At 45.3% G+C, this 19,285-nt stretch overlaps 1 protein-coding gene across 5 annotated transcripts in view; it reads left to right on the top strand.

Moving 5' to 3' along the window:
• LOC129693342 (uncharacterized) overlaps positions 1-18,802 on the top strand; it is a 23,610-nt gene extending 4,808 nt beyond the window's left edge. Inside the window, exons 2-8 of one of the 5 annotated variants that reach the window (XM_055630187.1) lie at positions 1-212; positions 569-685; positions 3,933-4,037; positions 10,839-10,961; positions 11,052-11,135; positions 14,223-14,321; positions 18,125-18,802. The exon at positions 1-212 is cut by the window's left edge and continues 49 nt beyond it. In XM_055630187.1, coding sequence (XP_055486162.1) covers positions 1-212; positions 569-685; positions 3,933-4,037; positions 10,839-10,961; positions 11,052-11,135; positions 14,223-14,321; positions 18,125-18,174 — 790 coding nt within the window. In that variant the 3' untranslated portion in view covers positions 18,175-18,802. The other 4 variants (XM_055630184.1, XM_055630186.1, XM_055630185.1 and 1 more) reach the window with 4 other exon arrangements.
• The last annotated feature ends 483 nt before the right edge of the window (positions 18,803-19,285 follow it).

The following is a 19,285-nucleotide window of genomic DNA, read 5'->3' as shown; positions in this document are numbered from 1 at the left end:
TGCCGTCCAGCTCAGCTGCACTGTGGTTGGGAATCCTCACGTGTACCAGTGGCGGAAAGATGGAGGTGGCATATCCCGACATCATCAACTCATGAACGGGAACACGCACCTCATCATCCCGGGGGCTTCCAGCATCGACTGTGGGACTTACACCTGCATCGCGAGCAACCCCGTCAGCTCCGCCCAGGAAAACCTCACCCTGACAATCTACGGTGAGTTTAATATCGTTTTCAGTTTGGAGATCCAGCGCGGAAACAGGCCCCTTCCGCCCACGTTTCGGGTCGAGGCCCTTCTTCAGACGGTCTGGACCCTGAAACATCGGCCATTCCTTCTCTCTAGAGATGCTGCCTGACCCGCTGAGGTACTCTGGCTTTTTGTGTCTATCTATGATTTCAACCAACATCTGCAGTTCCATTCTACACAGGTTTGGTCAAAATTGTAAGTTGTTCCTAGTGTGTGTAGGGTAGTATTTGTATGCGGGGATCGCTGGTCGGCGCGGACTCAGTGGACAGAGGGACATGTTTCCACGCTGGGTCTCTAAACTAAACTAAACTTTTTTAAATTCCAGGTGTTCCCGCAAAGCAGATTGTGGGCATGATGGTTTGGGCATCGGGACTGTTGTATTCTGGTTTGTCCCTTATTGGCTCGATATTTCTGTGTGTCTATAAGTGTGCGCCGAAAACAGGTAGGTGTTAATGTTTAAATTACACTTAAAATGTAAGCACGCAGGTTCCCCTTCAAACTTCATCTCATGTTCATACATTCGAGGAGCAGAATTGGACAATTCAGCCCATCAGGTCAACTCCGCCATTCAATCATGGCTGATCTATCTCTCCCTCCTAACCCCATTAGAAACATAGAAATTAGGTACAGGAGTAGGCGATTCGGCCCTTCGAGCCTGCACCGCCATTCAATATGATCATGGCTGATCATCCAACTCAGTATCCCGTACCTGCCTTTTCTCCATACCCCCTGATCCCCTTAGCCACAAGGGCCACATCTAACTCCCTCTTAAATATAGCCAATGAACTGTGGCCTCGACTACCCTCTGTGGCAGAGAGTTCCAGAGATTCACCACTCTCTGTGTGAAAAAAGTTCTTCTCATCTCGGTTTTAAAGGATTTCCCCCTTATCCTTAAGCTGTGACCCCTTGTCCTGGACTTCCCCAACATCGGGAACAATCTTCCTGCATCTAGCCTGTCCAACCCCTTAAGAATTTTGTAAGTCATTCTCCTGCCTTCTCCCCATAACCGCTGACACCCGCACTAACCAAGAATCTGCCAATCTCCGCTTGTTGAATATCCACTGACGTGGCCTCCACAGCCGTCTGTGGCAATGAATTCCGCAGATTCGCTAATGAAATCCCTCCTCATCTCCATTCTAAAGGTAAGGCCTTTTTTTCCCCAAAAACTAAAACTGATTTAGTGCAAAATTGCAAATTGTTAAGGAGGATTCGTGAATGGTATGGATGTCAATGGTTATGGGGAGAAGGCACGAGAATGGGGTTGCGAGGGAAAGATAGATCAGCAATGATTGAACGGTTAGCGAAATCAATCTTCATTCTGCTGGGTTATTTTGCTTGGGCAGCTTACATCCCAGGGGTATGAATATAGATGTCTCTAACTTCAAGTAACCCGTGCATTCCTTCTCTCTCGATCCCATATAACCATATAACAATTACAGCACGGAAACAGGCCATCTCGACCCTTCTAGTCCGTGCCGAACACATAATCTCCCCTAGTCCCATATACCTGCGCTCAGACCATAACCCTCCATTCCCTTCCCATCCATATAACTATCCAATTTATTTTTAAATGATAAAAACGAACCTGCCTCCACCACCTTCACTGGAAGCTCATTCCACACAGACACCACTCTGAGTAAAGAAGTTCCCCCTCATGTTACCCCTAAACTTCAGTCCCTTAATTCTCATGTCATGTCCCCTTGTTTGAATCTTCCCTACTCTCAATGGGAAAAGCTTTTCCACGTCAACTCTGTCTATCCCTCTCATCATTTTAAAAACCTCTATCAAGTCCCCCCTTAACCTTCTGCGCTCCAAAGAATAAAGACCTAACTTATTCAACCTATCTCTGTAACTTAGTTGCTGAAACCCAGGCAACATTCTAGTAAATCTCCTCTGTACTCTCTCTATTTTGTTGACATCCTTCCTATAATTAGGCGACCAAAATTGTACACCATACTCCAGAATTGGCCTCACCAATGCCTTGTACAATTTTAACATTACATCCCTCCCCCACCCAAGTCGCACCAGCTTTTTGTTATCACCTAGCAAGCAGCTACCAATGGCCTGTTTTCCTTTATCATTGTAAATTTTTTGCATATCTTTCATTAATTTGTTCATCTCCACGTCATTGTCTCTGCCTCTCCTTTCCCTTTGCCGCGACTTTCAGACTAAAGAAGGGTCTCGACCCGAAACATCACCCATTCCAACTCTCCAGAGATGCTGCCTGTCCCGCAGAGTTACTCCAGCTTTTTCTGTCTATCTTCGGTGTAAAGTAGCATCTGCAGGTCCTTCCTACACATCAAAACATTACCTATTCATAGATACAGTGTGGAAACAGGCCCTTCAGCCCTACTTTCCCACACCGGCCAACATGTCCCAGCTACACCAGTCCCACCTGTCTGCGTTTGGTCCATATCCCTCCAAATCCTGTCCTATCCATGTACCTGTCTAACTGTTTCTTAAATGTTAGTTAGTTCCAGCCTCAACTACCTCCTCTGGCAGGTCGTTCCATTCACCCACCACCCTTTGTGTGAAGAAGTTACCCCTCAGATTCCTATTAAATCTTTTACCCTTCACCTTGAATCTGTGTCCTCTGGTCCTCGATTCCACAATTACTGGGCGGCATATTCTGTGCATAGAAACATAGAAATTAGGTGCAGGAGTAGAGGCCATTCGGCCCTTCGAGCCTGCACCATTCGCCATTCAATATGATCATGGCTGATCATCCAACTCAGTATCCCGTACCTGCCTTCTCTCCATACCCCCTGATCCCCTTAGCCACAAGGGCCACATCTAACTCCCTCTTAAATATAGCCAATGAACTGGCCTCAACTACCCTCTGTGGCAGAGAGTTCCAGAGATTCACCACTCTCTGTGTGAAAAAAAGTTCTTCTCATCTCGGTTTTAAAGGATTTCCCAATTATCCTTAAGCTGTGACCCCTTGTCCTGGACTTCCCCAACATCGGGAACAATCTTCCTGCATCTAGCCTGTCCAACCCCTTAAGAATTTTGTAAGTTTCTATAAGATCCCCTCTCAATCTCATAAATTCTAGAGAGTATAAACCAAGTCTATCCAGTCTTTCTTCATAAGACAGTCCTGACATCCCAGGAATCAGTCTGGTGAACCGTCTCTGCACTCCCTCTATGGCAATAATGTCCTTCCTCAGTGTTTAAGAAGGAACTGCAGATGCTGGAGAATCGAAGGTTACAGAAAAAAGCTGGAGAAACTCAGCGGGTGCAGCAGCATCTATGGAGCGAAGGAAATAGGCAACGTTTCGGGCCGAAACCCTTCTTCAGACGTCCTTCCTCAGATTTGGAGACCAAAACTGTACGCAATACTCCAGATGTGGTCTCACCAAGACCCTGTACAACTGCAGTAGAACTTCCCTGCTCCTATACTCAAATCCTTTTGCAATGAAAGCTAACATACCATTCGCTTTCACATTTATTCCCGTCATTATTTTCTACACATTTTTTATATATATTTATATATTCCTTCTCTCCAGAGATGCTGCCTGTTCTGCTGAGTTACTCCAGCATATTGTGTCTATACATTGTATCTGGTCAACTGCACCTCGCCTGTAACCTGTGCTGCTGTGGATCCACTGCCCCATCTCTTGTACATCAGTTATCCACAGGGTAAGGTGGATTCTCAGACAGTTTTAACTCTCTTGTTCATTTCTCTGTAGAATCTCGGAATATATTATTTCACCTCCTGACATGGCTCTCCAGTTGGAATACACCATCTCTTGTCATCATCCACATTGCCCTCATTTCCTGGATCGTTATTAAAGGTGGGCGCTCAAATACTCTTTTATTTACGAGATACTGATCGCCTCAGACGTGCAGCTTTTTGTCAGCTAATTGCCTTCGGCAACATTGCAAATTAGTTTAGTTTAATTTAGAGAACAGGCCCTTCGATCCTCGATTCCCGCACTCTGGGTGCGTCTACCCGATCTATTCCTCTCATGATTTTACACTGGCATCAGCCAATCTTCCCTGTCCCGCCTGCAACTGGTCCAAAACGCCACAGTGTGCGAGACTCCTGACGGGCACCCGAAAAAGGGACCACATCACCCCGATCCTGGCCTCTCTCCACTGGCTCCCTGTGCGGTTCCGTATAAACTTCAAGACCCTCCTCCATGTCTACAAAGCCCTCAATGGGCTTGTCCTGTCCCCACCTACACAAAAAGTCTTCTCACCCACCACTCCACCTCCAGGCCCCTCAGATCGGCCGACTTGGGGTTGCTGAATATCCCACGGTCTAGGCATAAGCTCAGGGGCGACCGTGCCTTTGCGGTTGTAGCCCCTAGACTGTGGAACAGCAACCCCCCTTCCCATCAGAACAAACAGCCCCCTCCATCGACTCCTTTAAGTCAACACTAAAGACTTATCTATACTCCCAAGCCTTTCCTGACATCCACTGAGTGAGGGCTACATGTATATATGTGTGTAGTCTGTTTTGTTGTGCTATTCTTATAACAAATGTAAAGCACTTTGGCCAACGAGAGTTAGTTTTTAAATGTGCTATAGAAATAAATATGACTTGACTTGACTTATACACCTCTATAAGATCACCCCTCATCCTGATTCGCTCCCAAGTCCCAGCCTACGCAACCTCTCCCTTTAGTTCACGCCCTCGAGTCCTGGCCACATGTGAATGTATACATTCCATCATTTCACAACTTAGAACAGGGGTGTCAAACCATCCGGCCCACCATGTGGTCTGTTGCGGCCTGCGGGATGATTTCCCCGATGCCAGAGCGGGCTGCAGCTGTCCCCGGTGCAGGATTGGACTGCATTTGTGCATGCACGGTGTGATCTGGCCACATGAAGTCGCATTTTGCCCCTGACCTAAAATGAGTTAAATGAGTTTGATTTGGAGAGTGGTAAACCTTTTATAAAGCCATAAGTTCACAAGTTATAGGAGCAAAATGAGGCCATTCAGCCCATCAGGTCTACTCTCCCACTCAATCGTGGCTGATTTATCTTTCCCTCTCAACCCCATTCTCCTGCCTTCTCCCCACAACCCCTGACACCAGCGATCCCCGCACATTAAACCTATCCGACATCCACAAGGGACAATTATTACATTTACCAAGCCAATTAACCGACAAACCTGTACCTCTTTGATAATTCCGGTATTTCCCCCTTAGTCCGTTCAGTGAAACACCGACTAAAATACTTTAAATATCCTTTATTTCACCCAGGTTACCTTGATCCTCTGCCCTGCTCTAGGAAGCTCTCCCACTACAATCACAGAGAAACAAAGGAATGAGCAAATATATATATATACAGTGGCTTGCAAAAGTTTTCATACCCCTTGAACTTTTCCACATTTTCTCACGTTACAACCACAAACGTAAATGTATTTTATTGGGATTTTATGTGATAGACCAACACAAAGTGGTGCATAATTGTGAAGTGGAAGGAAAATGATACATGGTTTTCACATTTTTTTACAAATTAAAAACTGAAAAGTGTGGCGTGCAAAAGTATTCAGCCCCCCTGAGTCAATACTTTGTAGAACCACCTTTCGCTGCAATTACAGCTGCAAGTCTTTTGGGGTATGTCTCTACCAGCTTTGCACATCTAGAGACGGATATTTTTGCCCATTCTTCTTTGCAAAATAGCTCAAGCTCAGTCAGATTGGATGGAGAGCGTCTATGAAAAGCAATTTTCAAGTCTTGCCAGAGATTCTCAATTGGATTTAGGTCTGGACTTTGACTGGGCCATTCTAACACATGAATATGCTTTGATCTAAACCATTCCATTGTAGCTCTGGCTGTATGTTTAGGGTCGTTGTCCTGCTGGAAGGTGAACCTCCGCTACATTCTCAAGCCTTTTGCAGACTCTAACAGGTTTTCTTCCAAGATTGCCCTGTATTTGGCTCCATCCATCTTCCCATCAACTCTGACCAGCTTCCCTGTCCCTGCTGAAGAAAAGCATCCCCACAGCATGATGCTGCCACCACCATGTTTCACAGTGGGGATGGTGTGTTCAGGGTGATGTGCAGTGTTAGTTTTCCGCCACACATAGCGTTTTGCATTTAGGCCAAAAACTTCAATTTTGGTCTCATCTGACCAGAGCACCTCCCTCCACATGTTTGCTGTGTCCCCCACATGGCTTGTGGCAAACTGCAAACAGGACTTCTTATGGCTTTTTTTCAACAATGGCTTTCTTCTTGCCACTCTTCCATAAAGGCTCGATTTGTGGAGTGCACGACTAATAGTTGTCCTGTGGACAGATTCTCCCACCTGAGCTGTGGATCTCTGCAGCTCCTCCAGAGTTACCATGGGCCTCTTGGTTGCTTCTCTGATCAATGCTCTCCTTGCCCGGCCTGTCAGTTTAGGTGGACGGCCATGTCTTGGTAGGTTTGCAGTTGTGCCATACTCTTTCCATTTTCGGATGATGGATTGAACAGTGCTCTGTGAGATGTTCAAAGCTTGGGATATTTTTTTATAACCTAACCCTGCTTTAAACTTCTCCACAACTTTATCCCTGACCTGTCTGGCGTGTTCCTTGGGCTTCATGATGCTGTTTGTTCACTAATGTTCTCTAACAAACCTCTGAGGCCTTCACAGAACAGCTGTATTTATACTGAGATTAGATTACCCACAAGTGGACTCTATTTACTAATTAGGTGACTTCTGAAGGCAATTGGTTGCACTGGATTTTATTTAGGGGTATCAGAGTAAAGGGGGCTGAATACTTTTGCACGCCACACTTTTCAGTTTTTTATTTGTAAAAATATTTGAAAACCATGTATCATTTTCCTTCCACTTCACAATTATGCACCACTTTGTGTTGGTCTATCACATAAACTCCCAATAAAATACATTTACGTTTGTGGTTGTAACGTGACAACATGTGGAAAAGTTCAAGGGGTATGAAAACTTTTGCAAGCCACTGTATATATAGTTGATACAGTGGGAGGTAACTTCCAATGGGCAGTAATTCTAGACCAATCACTACAGAATCACATGGTTATATAGGTGGGGACAATCTTTCCACCCAATACTCAGCATCAAAGAAGATCTTTGCTCAGCATAATACATCTTAGCCAATCACAATGGCATCGAACATCACATGTTTTACAAAAATGATGATGTCACAGCAAGAAAAGTGAAACTTATCTCCAATCAGCCTCTGATCTTCAAAAACAGAATCTTAGACCATCCCCAGTTCTGCATATTCTCATCTTTAGAATGTGGGAGGAAACCGAAGATCTCGGAGAAAACCCACGCAGGTCACGGGGAGAACGTACAAACTCCGTACAGACAGCAGCCGTAGTTGGGATCGAACCCGGGTCTCTGGCGCTGCATTCCCTGTAAGGCAACAACTCTACAGCTGCGCCACCGTGACTGCCCTTGAGAGGGTGAGATAGATCAGCAATGATTGAATTGCGGACTAGACTTTATAGAAACATAGAAGATAGGTGCCGGAGTAGGCCATTCGGCCCTTCGAGCCTGCACCGCCATTCAATATGATCATGGCTGATCATCCAACTCAGTATCCCATACCTGCCTTCTCTCCATACCCCCTGATCCCTTTAGCCACAAGGGCCACATCTAACTCCCTCTTGAATATAACAAATGAACTGTGGCCTCAACTACCTTCTGTGGCAGAGAATTCCACAGATTCACCACTCTCTGTGTAAAAAATGATTTTCTCATCTCGGTCCTAAAAGACTTCCCTCTTATCCTTAAGCTGTGACCCCTTGTTCTGGATTTCCCCAACATCGGGAATAATCTTCCTGCATCTAGCCTGTCCAACCCCTTAAGAATTTTGTAAGTTTCTATAAGATCCCCCCTCAATCTTCTAAATTCTAGCGTGTACAAGCCTAAGAGTGATAGCAATTCTAGCGTGGTCGGCCAAATGGCCTCATTCTGCTCCTATAACTTGTCAAACTTGTGGCTCTATAAAGGATGTACCACTCTGTAAGCTGTGGAATGTATACATTCAGAAACTGTGCCTCATGGAACAAAGGCGTGATAGTTTCAAATGGGATTATAATGTTTACAGAATGGAATAAACTAATGAGGCCTGTACCACTTACGCGATTTTTTCCGCTACTTGCCGGCACCCATCATAGTCGCAGCAGATCGCCGAAAATGTTCAATTGAGTAGTCGTCCAAAGAGTTGTACCTTTTACTTGTTGCCGCTGGTTTTCAACATGTTGAAAAATTTCGGTGACTTGCTGCGACTATGAGGGGTGCCAGCAATTTGCCAAAAAATCGTGTAAGTGGGACAGGCCCTTAACTATTTCATGGGAGAAATGCAGTACATTTTGGAGTATTCAGAATAATTTCCAACAAGCGTTGTCAAGCTGGAAAGGTTACAGAGAAGATTGACGAGGATGTTGCCAGGACTAGAGGGTGTGAGCTATAGGGAGAGGTTGAGCAGGCTGGGACTTTATTCCTTGGAGCGCAGGAGGATGAGGGGGTGATCTTATTGAGGTGTTTAAAATCATGAGAGGAATAGATGCACAGAGTCTATTGCCCAGAGTAGGGGAATCGAGGACCAGAGGACATAGGTTTAAGGTGAAGGGGGAAAGATTTAATGGGAATCTGAGGGGTAACATTTTCACACAAAGGGCGGTGGGTGTATGGAACAAATTGCCTGAGGAGGTAGTTGAGGCTGGGACTATCCCGATGTTTAAGAAGCAGTTAGACAGATACATGGATAGGACAGGTTTGGAGGGATATGGACCAAGCGCAGATAAGTGGGACTAGTGTTGCTGGGACATGTTGGCTGGTGTGGGCAAGTTGGGTCAAAGGGCTGTTCCCATACTGTATCACTCTGATGTTCTGCTGCAAGTAAGAATTTCATTGTCCTGTCTGGGTCATATGATAATAAAGCACTCATGACTCTTAACTCTATAACAGTGGGTTATTTGCAGAGCACTGCTGCCCTCTGCAGGCGGACGTGGAGACAGGGTGTCCTGTCGGAAATATACTTGTGCAATTCTTGCAGCAGGCAGCGTCTATAGAGAAAAAGGATTGGTGTCTTGCAGAGTCAGAGACCCGGCTTCAATCCTGACCTCGGGTGCTGTCTGTGTGGAGTTTGCATGTTCTCCCTGTGACCACGTGGGATTTCTACGGTTTCCTCCCACATCTCAAGGACGTGCGGGTTTGTAGATTAAACGGCCCTCTATAAATTGCCTCCTTGTGTGTAGGGAGTGGATGAGAAAGTGGGATAATGTAGAACTAGTGTGTGAACGGTTGATCGATGGTCGGTGTGGACTCAGTGGGCCGAAGGGCCTGTTTCCGTGCTGTATCTCTAAACTGATCTAAACATGGATAGGGTTGGGATTCTTCTTCAGACTGAGGGGAAAAATATTCAGATTAAATAATCAGTTCAGGTTCAATATTCCCTTGTCTATCCATTCCCTCTTCAGATGTTGCCTGACCCGCTGAGTTTAGTTTAGTTTAGATATACAGCACGGAAACAGGCCGTTCGGCCCAGCAAGTCCCCACCAACCAGCGATCCCTGCACACTGACACTATCCTACCCAAACAAGGAGCAATTTTACATTTACACCAAGCCAGTTCATAAGATCATAAGTGATAGGAGCAGAATTAGGCCATTCGGCCCATCAAGTCTACTCTATCATGGTTGATCTATCTCTCCCTCCTAACCCCATCCTCCTGCCTTCTCCCCATAACCCGACACCCGTACTAATCAAGAATCTATCAATCTCTGCCTTAAATAGATCCACTGACTTTGCCTCCACAGCCGTCTGTGGCAAAGAATTCCACAGATTCCCACACCCGAATAAACCTCCCAACCCATAAAGAAATCAAGGGATATGGGGAAAAAGCAGGAACGGGGTACTGATTTTGGATGATCAACAACTAAGTTACAGAGATAGGTTGAATAAGTTAGGTCCTTATTCTCTGGAGCGCAGAAGGTTAAGGGAGGACCTGATAGAGGTCTTTAAAATGATGAGAGGGATAGACAGAGTTGATGTGGACAAGCTTTTCCCTTTGAGAATAGGGAAGATTCAAACAAGAGGACATGACTTCAGAATTAAGGGACAGAAGTTTAGGGGTAATATGAGGGGGAACTTCTTTACTCAGAGAGTGGTAGCGGTGTGGAATGAGCTTCCAGTGGAAGTGGTGGAGGCAGGTTCATTGGTATCATTTAAAAATAAATTGGATAGGCATATGGATGATAAGGGAATGGAGGGTTATGGTATGAGTGCAGGTAGGTGGGACAAAGGGGGAAAAAAAATTTGTTCGGCACGGACTTGTAGGGCCGAGATGGCCTGTTTCCGTGCTGTAATTGTTATATGGTTATATGGTTATATGATCAGCCATGATCATATTTAATAGCGGTGCTTGCACGAAGGGCCGAATGGCCTACTCCCACACCTATTTTCTATTTTTCTACATACGTCTTTGGAGTGTGGAAGGAAACCGGAGATCTCGGAGAAAACCCACACAGGTCGCGGTGAGAAGGTATAAACTGTGTACAGATAAGCACCCGTGGTCTGGATCGAACCCGGGTCTCTGGCGCTGCGAGCGCTGTAAGGCAGTAGCTCTACCGCTGCGCCACCTGTACTTTTCACAGCTTTTGTCTCTTTGCTCCAGGTACATTCACTGTAATAACAGGGTCTTTGTACATTGTGTCTGCCCTGTTCTTGACCATAATGGCACTGATGACCATTCCGAAGTTGCAGCATCCCAGTGTTTTAAACTGTGTCGAGTTGACAGGTAAGGAAGGGCTCATTTTAGTACATCAAATGTTTACGGTGAATAATGAAACTATATTCTCCAAATCATGCCTCCATTTCTATCTCGCAGGTTTCAAGATTTTACTGGAATTTAGTCAAACCATTGTGATCCCAACTTCAATCATTGAGTTGAAGGAAACATTTGGACAGATGAGTGAGTTAACTTTCTTTGTAATTCCTAACAGCATTATCCTCTGAGTTCCGAGCATATTTTAGTTTTTTTTAGTTTAGTTCAGAGATACAGCGCGGAAACAGGCCCTTCGACCCTCCGAGTCTGCACCAGATTGGCTTGGTGTATGTGTACCAGCACCAGAGACCCAGGTTCGATCCCGACTACGGGTGCTGTCTGTACGGAGTTTGTACGTTCTCTCCGTGACCCGCGTGGGTTTTCTCCAAGAACTCGGTTTCCTCCCACACTCCAAAGGCGTGCAGGTTTGGAAGTTAATTGGCTGTGTACAAGTGTAAATTGTCCCTAGTGTGTGTGTGTAGGATAGTATTAATGTGCGGGGATCACTAATCGGTGCAGACCAGGTGGGCCGAAGGGCCTGTTTTCACGCTGTATCTCTAAACTAAACTAAACTAAAGTTCCTCACCACAAGATGGCGCCACAAGCTGCAGAGTTGCTGTGTCACTGTGTGTGTCCCAATATATATGTTGTATACGAAACTATCAAACAATAATAGTCCCTGTGTGGCTGTGCGGTGCAAGGATTCGCCATCGCCAATATCACGAGCTGGGAGGAGTTTGTCCGGGCGACCGAGAAGACAATAGACAACAGGTGCAGGAGTAGGCCATTCGGCCCTTCGAGCCAGCACCGCCATTCAATGTGATCATGGCTGATCATCCCCAATCAGTACCCCGTTCCTGCCTTCTCCCCATATCCCCTGACTCCGCTATCTTTAAGAGCCCTATCTAGCACTCTCTTGAAAGTATCCAGAGAACCAGCCTCCACCGCCCACTGAGGTGGAGAATTCCACAGACTCGCCACTCTCTGTGAGAAAAAATGTTTCCTCGTCTCTGTTCTAAATGGTTTACCCCCTATTCTTAAACTGTGTCCCCTGGTTCTAGACTCCCCCCAACATCGGGAACATGTTTCTTGCCTCTTGCGTGTCCAAACCCTTAAGAATCTTAATGAGGCTTGCACCAGGGTCTCATCCATACCCCGTAACACTGCTCTCTCTCCCCATCCCCGTACTCGCAACAAGGGCAGAGTCCCCCTAGTCCTCACCTTTCACCCCACCAGCCGGCAAATACAACACATAATCCTCCGCCACTTCCGCCACCTCCAACGTGACCCCGCCACTCGCCACATCTTCCCATCCCCCTCTATGTCTGCCTTCCTCAAAGACCGCTCCCTCCGCAACTCCCTTGTCAATTCTTCCCTTCCCTCCCGTACCACCCCCTCCCCGGGCACTTTCCGTTGCAACCGCAAGAAATGCAACACCTGTCCCTTCACCTCCCCCCTCGACTCCATTCAAGGACCCAAGCAGTCGTTCCAGGTGCGACAAAGGTTCACCTGTATCTCCTCCAACCTCATCTACTGCATCCGCTGCTCTAGATGTCAGCTGATTTACATCGGGGAGACCAAGTGGAGGTTGGGCGATCGTTTCGCCCAACACCTCCGCTCAGTCCGCAATAACCTACCTGAACTCCCGGTGGCTCAGCACTTCAACTCCGCCTCCCATTCCCAATCCGACCTCTCTGTCCTAGGTCTCCTCCATTGCCAGAGTGATCAACACCGGAAATTGGAGGAACAGCACCTCATATTCCGCCTGGGGAGTCTGCATCCTGGGGGCATGAACATTGAATTCTCTCAGTTTTGCTAGCCCTTGCTGTCTCCTCCCCTTCCTTAACCCTCGAGCTGTCTCCTCCCACCCTCCTATCCGCCCGCCCTCGGGCTCCTCCTCCTCCCCTTTTCCTTCCTTCTTCCCCCACCCCCAATCAGTCTGAAGAAGGGTTTTGACCCGAAACGTCACCTATTTCCTTCGCTACATAGATGCTGCTTCACCCGCTGAGTTTCTCCAGCATTTTGTGCACCTTAAGAATCTTATATGTTTCATTGAGATCTCCTCTCATCCTTCTAAACTCCAGAGTGTACAAGACCAGCCGCTCCATTCTCTCAGCATATGACAGTCCCACCATCCCGGGAATTAACCTTGTAAACCTACGCTGCACTCCATCAATAGCAAGAATGCCCTTCCTTAAATTAGGGGACCAAAACTGCACACAATACTCCAGCTGCACCATCGAGAGCATCCTTACCAACTGCATCACAGTATGGTATGGCAACTACTCTGTCTCCGACCGGAAGGCATTGCAGAGGGTGGTGAAAATTGCCCAACGCATCACCGGTTCCACGCTCCCCTCCATTGAGTCTGTCCAAAGCAAGCGCTGTCTGCGGAGGGCGCTCAGCATCGCCAAGGACTGCTCTCACCCCAACCATGGACTGTTTACCCTCCTACCATCCGGGAGGCGCTACAGGTCTCTCCGTTGCCGAACCAGCAGGTCGAGGAACAGCTTCTTTCCGGCGGCTGTCACTCTACTCAACAACGTACCTCGGTGACTGCCAATCACCACCCCCCCCCCCCCCCCCCCCCCCCCCCCCCCCCCCCCCCCCCCCCCCCCCCGGGACACTTATTATTTATTTATTCAAATCGTTTGCCATGTCGCTCTTCAAGGGAGATGCTAAATGCATTTCGTTGTCTCTGTACTGTACACTGACAATGACAATTAAAATTGAATCTGAATCTGAATCTGAGGTGTGGTCTCACTAGGGCCCTGTACAACTGCCTAACTTTGAGGTGTTGCATTTTTGGGAAGTCTAACAAGGGCGGGACCTACACAGTGAATGGTAGGGCTCTGGGTAGTGTTGTAGAGCAGAGGGATCTAGGAGTGCAGGTGCATGGTTCCTTGAAGGTGGAGGCACAGGTCGATAAGGTGGTCAAAAAGGCGTTTGGCACATTGGCCTTCATCAGTCAGAGTATTGAATATAGAAGTTGGGAGGTCATGTTGCTGTTGTATAAGACTGCATATAGAGTATTGTGTTCAGTTCTGGGCACCGTGTTATAGGGAAGATGTTGTCAAGCTGGAATGGGTACAGAAAAGATTTACAAGGATGTTGCCAGGTCTAGCGTGTCTGAGCTACAGAGACCTGCACCTGTTTTCCGTTTCTAAAATGTGAATGGGAGTGGAAAAACTCGGTGTGAATACACTAGTGTGAGTTCACTCTTATACGTTTCAGGTCAAGGTTGCCACAGCCGCTATCTAAGCTGGGGTACATTCCTTGCAGTAACCACTGTAGGAGCGATGATCTTCTCAATCTACATTGTGGCACGACATCGTAAGTATCCATCTCATCAAAGCATTTAGTGGTTCAAGAGGCAAGAACGTTTTATTGCCATATATCCCGTACTGCCAATATATGTCAATATATATTGTATATATATATTACAATGACATTCTTACTTGCAACAGCACTGCACATGTGTAAACTTAGAACACACGTGTAAACATAGAACATGTGTAAACATAGAACACATGTGTAAACATAGAACACATGTGTTAACACAGAACACACGTGTAAACACAGAACATGTGTAAACACAGAACACATGTGTAAACATAGAACACATGTGTAAACATAGAACATGTGTAAACATAGAACATGTGTAAACATAGAACACATGTGTAAACATAGAACACATGTGTTAACATAGAACACTTGTGTTAACACAGAACACACGTGTAAACACAGAACATGTGTAAACATAGAACACATGTGTAAACATAGAACACACATGTAAATATAGAACACACATGTAAATATAGAACACACGTGTAAACATAGAACACGTCTGTAAACATACAACATGTGTGTAAACATAGAACACACGTGTAAACATAGACTACAGGTACTGTCTGTACGGAGTTTATACGTTCTTCCCGTTACCGCGTGGGTTGTCTCCGAGATATTTGGTTTCCTCCCACACTCCAAAGACGTACAGGTTTGTGGGTGAATTGGCTTGGTGTATGTTTAAATTGTCCCTAATGTGTGTGTAGGATAGTGTTAGTGTGCAGGGATCGCTGGTCGGCGCGGACTCAGAGGGCCGACGGGCCTGTTTCCGGAGTTTATCTAACCTAAAGTAAACTTTACAAAAAGCTGGAAAAAACTCAGGGGACAGGCAGCATCTCTGGAGGAAAGGAATCAGTGACATTTCAGGTCGAGACCCATCTTAAACGTCACCCATTCCTTCTCTCCAGAGATGCTGCCTGACCCGCTGAATTACTCCAGCACCTTGTGCCTATCTTTGGTGTAAACCAGCATCTGCAGTTCCTTGTAACACATGCAAACATAGTACTCTGTAAACACCATAATAATGTGGGATCAGGCCCTTCTGCCCACCGAGTCCGTGCCGACCAACAATGCCGTACACTAGTCCTATCCCACACACTAGGGACAATTTACAGAAGCCAATTTAACTACAAACTTCCTTGGAATGCGGGAGAGAACCGGAGCACCCGGATAAAACCATGGGCACATGGAGAACATGCAAACTCCGTACAGACAGGATCCATGGTCAGAATCGAACCCGGGTACCTAGCGCTGTATGGCAGTAACTCTACTGCAGCACCACCGTGTTTCACTACCTCCTCTGGCAGCTCGTTCCGCATACCCACCACCCTCTGAGTGGACAAGGTTGGCTCTAAGGATCTTCTTGCATCTTTCCCCTCTCACCTTAACCGATGTCGTCTGGTTCTTTATTCTCCACCCCTGGGTAAAGGACTCTGTGGATTCACACTTCAATTCCCATCATGATTTTATACACTGCTACAAGATCACCCCTCAGCCTCCTGCGCGCCAAAGAATAAAGTCCTAGCCTATCCAACCGCTCCCTATAGCTCAGGCCCTCGAGTCCTGGCAACATCCTTATAACCATATAACAATTACAGCACGGAAACAGGCCATCTCGACCCTTCTAGTCCGTGCCGAACACATAATCTCCCCTAGTCCCATATACCTGCGCTCAGACCATAACCCTCCATTCCCTTCCCATCCATATAACTATCCAATTTATTTTTAAATGATAAAAACGAACCTGCCTCCACCACTTCCACTGGAAGCTCATTCCACACAGCTACCACTCTCTGAGTAAAGAAGTTCCCCCTCATGTTACCCCTAAACTTCAGTCCCTTAATTCTCAAGTCATGTCCCCTTGTTTGAATCTTCCCTACTCTCAGTGGGAAAAGCTTTTCCACGTCAACTCTGTCTATCCCTCTCATCATTTTAAAAAACCTCTATCAAGTCCCCCCTTAACCTTCTGCGCTCCAAAGAATAAAGCCCTAACTTATTCAACCTTTCTCTGTAACTTAGTTGCTGAAACCCAGGCAACATTCTAGTAAAGCTCCTCTGTACTCTCTCTATTTTGTTGACATCCTTCCTATAATTAGGCGACCAAAATTGTACACCATACTCCAGAATTGGCCTCACAAATGCCTTGTACAATTTTAACATTACATCCCAACTTCTATACTCATCCTTGTTAATATTCTCTGCACTATATCCTTTCGATAACAGGATGTCCCAAATTGAATACAATACTCAAATTGCAGCCTCCACATCGACTTGTACAAATGTAACATAACGTCCCAACTTCAATACTTAGCAAACAGCTAACAATGACCTGTTTCCTTTACCTTCGACAAAACAAAGGAGATGATTGTCGACTTCAGGAGGGCGCAGCCAAAACACACACACCTCAACATCAGTGGCACCACAGTGGAGAGAGTGGAGAGCATAAAGTTCCTCGGAGTGCAAATTACAGACAGTCTCACCTGGTCCAGGAACAACACTGGGATTGTCAAATGGTCCCATCAGCGATTGCACTACCTGAGGAAACTCAAACAGGCCTCACTTCCCACCAACAACCGCAGGACATTTTACAGGGACAGGGTGGGGTCTGTACTCGCGTACTGCATTAACACGTGGTACTCCAACTGCAACTGCTCGAACAGGAAGGCTCTGCAGAGGGTAGTGAGGGGAGCAGAGAGGATCATTGGCGTCTCCCTACCCTCGGTACAAGAACTGTTCCTGAGCCGCTGTCTGAAAAAACCTCTGAGAATTGCTAAGGACAAACTGCACCCCCTCCACACACACACCTGGATCTCCTGCCATCAGGCAAGAGATACCGTAGCATTAAAGCCCGGACTACCAGACTGCTAAACAGCTTCCTGCTACAGGCTGTGAGGCTGCACAACAGTCACCCCACCTGATTCTGCTGCTTTGCACTGACAATTTAATAACTCTGGCACTGGCCACTCAAATCAGCTGCCCTGGACATTTTAATGACTGTTTTTACTGTATTTTATTGTTGCTGTTTTACCTGCTTTTAACTATACTGTTTCATCGGGGAGTGGATTGTTTTTACTGTTATTATGTGTGAAATGTTTAAGTGTTTTCATGTGCGATGCTCCGGTATTCCCTAGGAAACGCCTTCTCATTTTGCACTGTACAACTGTTGCTTTGCAAGATGACAATAAAGGTTGATTGATTGATTGATTGATTGATCATCGTTACTTTTTTGCACATCTTTCATTCATTCATTCTCTATCTCTCTACATCACCATCGATATCTCTCGTTTCCCTTCCCCCTGACTCTCAGTCTGCTGAAGGGTCTTGGCCTGAAACGTCACCCATTCCTTCTCTCCAGGGATGCTGCCTGAGTTACTCCAGCATTTTGTGTCCACCTTCAATACTCAGTACCCTGACTGATGAAGGCCAGTCTATCAAAGGCCTTCTATACCACCTTATGTACCTATGACACCATATTCAAGCAATTTGATGCCTGTATTCCTAGATCAGCATCTGCACTTCACGCTGCCTCGGCAAGGCCAGCAGCATCATCAAGGACCAGTCTCACCCCGGTCACTCCTTCTTCTCCCCTCTCCCATCAGGCAAGAGGTACAGAAATGAGAAAACACACATCTCCAGATTCAGGGACAGTTTCTTCCCAGCTGTTATCAGATAATGGAACCGTCCTCTCACCAACTAGAGAGCAGTCCAGACCTCCCATCTACCTCATTGGTGATCCGCGGACTATCTTTAATCAAACTTTTTTCTTATTTTATTTTTTAATAATAAAACAGGAATAAGGAAGAAAAGAGTAGAAAAGAGGAGATTGGCATGTGGTGTTTGAGATGGAAAGATAGGCCGAAAGAAGAAGTAGAAAGAGAAAGAGATTGATCCAAAGATAATCATTTCTGTATAAGGTTCAAGTCTTCTATCAAATAGTTTTGTAAAACTTTCAAAAATTTCATTCCAAAATGTGTAAAGTTTGATACAGGAGACAAAAGAGTGTTTTATAGTGGCATTCTCAGATAAGTATTTATCACAGATGGGAGAGATATTTGGATAGATTTTATTCAATCTTGTTTTCGAGTATTATAATCTATGTAAAATTTTTTAATTGATTTTAAAGTATGTTTTGCATTAATCGAACATTTATGTATATATATATCAGGTGTTTTTCCCATGTTTCTTTCGAAATTTTTATCTATAGTTCTAGTTCCCAATCTGCTCTGATTGCCTCTGTCGATGGTGATTCTATATTTAAAATTATATTATATATGTATGATATTAAATTACATGAATCTGACTTAATATTCATTGCTTCATCTAATAAATCTAGAGTTAGACTTTGATATCCTTGTATATGTTTTTTTCAAATAGTCTCTAATTTGAAGGTATTTCAAGTATTGGTTATTTTTCAAGTTGTATTTTAATTGTAATTGTTGAAATGATAAAACATTTCCCATTTCATACAAGTCTCCAATCCTTTTAATTCCTAATCTTTCCCAATAGGTATACGTTTTGTCAGTGAGAGATGGTTTAAATGAGGGATTATTTATTATTGGAGATAGAAGCGATAAGTTTCTTAATTTCAAAGTTAGTTTTATTTGTTTCCAAATTCAAATTGTATTCTGGATAATTGGGTTCTTCTTGTATATTGTGCTGTTTAATTTGATCGGGAGAAGAGGATCGCTCCTATATTAAAAGGAGAACAGTCCTCTTTCTCCATTCTTATCCATTCTGCCTGTTGGGCAAAACTGTCCAATCAAAAAAATATATTTTTAATATGTACTGCCCAGTAGTAGTATAAAAAGTTCAGAAGTGTCAGTCCCCCTAATTCTTTAGGTTTACACAGGTGTTTTCCACGAATTCTGTGCAATTTGTACCATATGAAGTTTGTAATATTGTAGTCTAATTTTTTAAGACATTTTTTGATAAGTATATTGGTATTGATTGAA

The sequence above is a fragment of the Leucoraja erinacea genome, unplaced genomic scaffold, assembly GCF_028641065.1.
Source record: "Leucoraja erinacea ecotype New England unplaced genomic scaffold, Leri_hhj_1 Leri_266S, whole genome shotgun sequence".
NCBI lineage: Eukaryota > Metazoa > Chordata > Chondrichthyes > Rajiformes > Rajidae > Leucoraja > Leucoraja erinaceus.
This window is presented reverse-complemented; position numbering and strand designations above follow the sequence as displayed.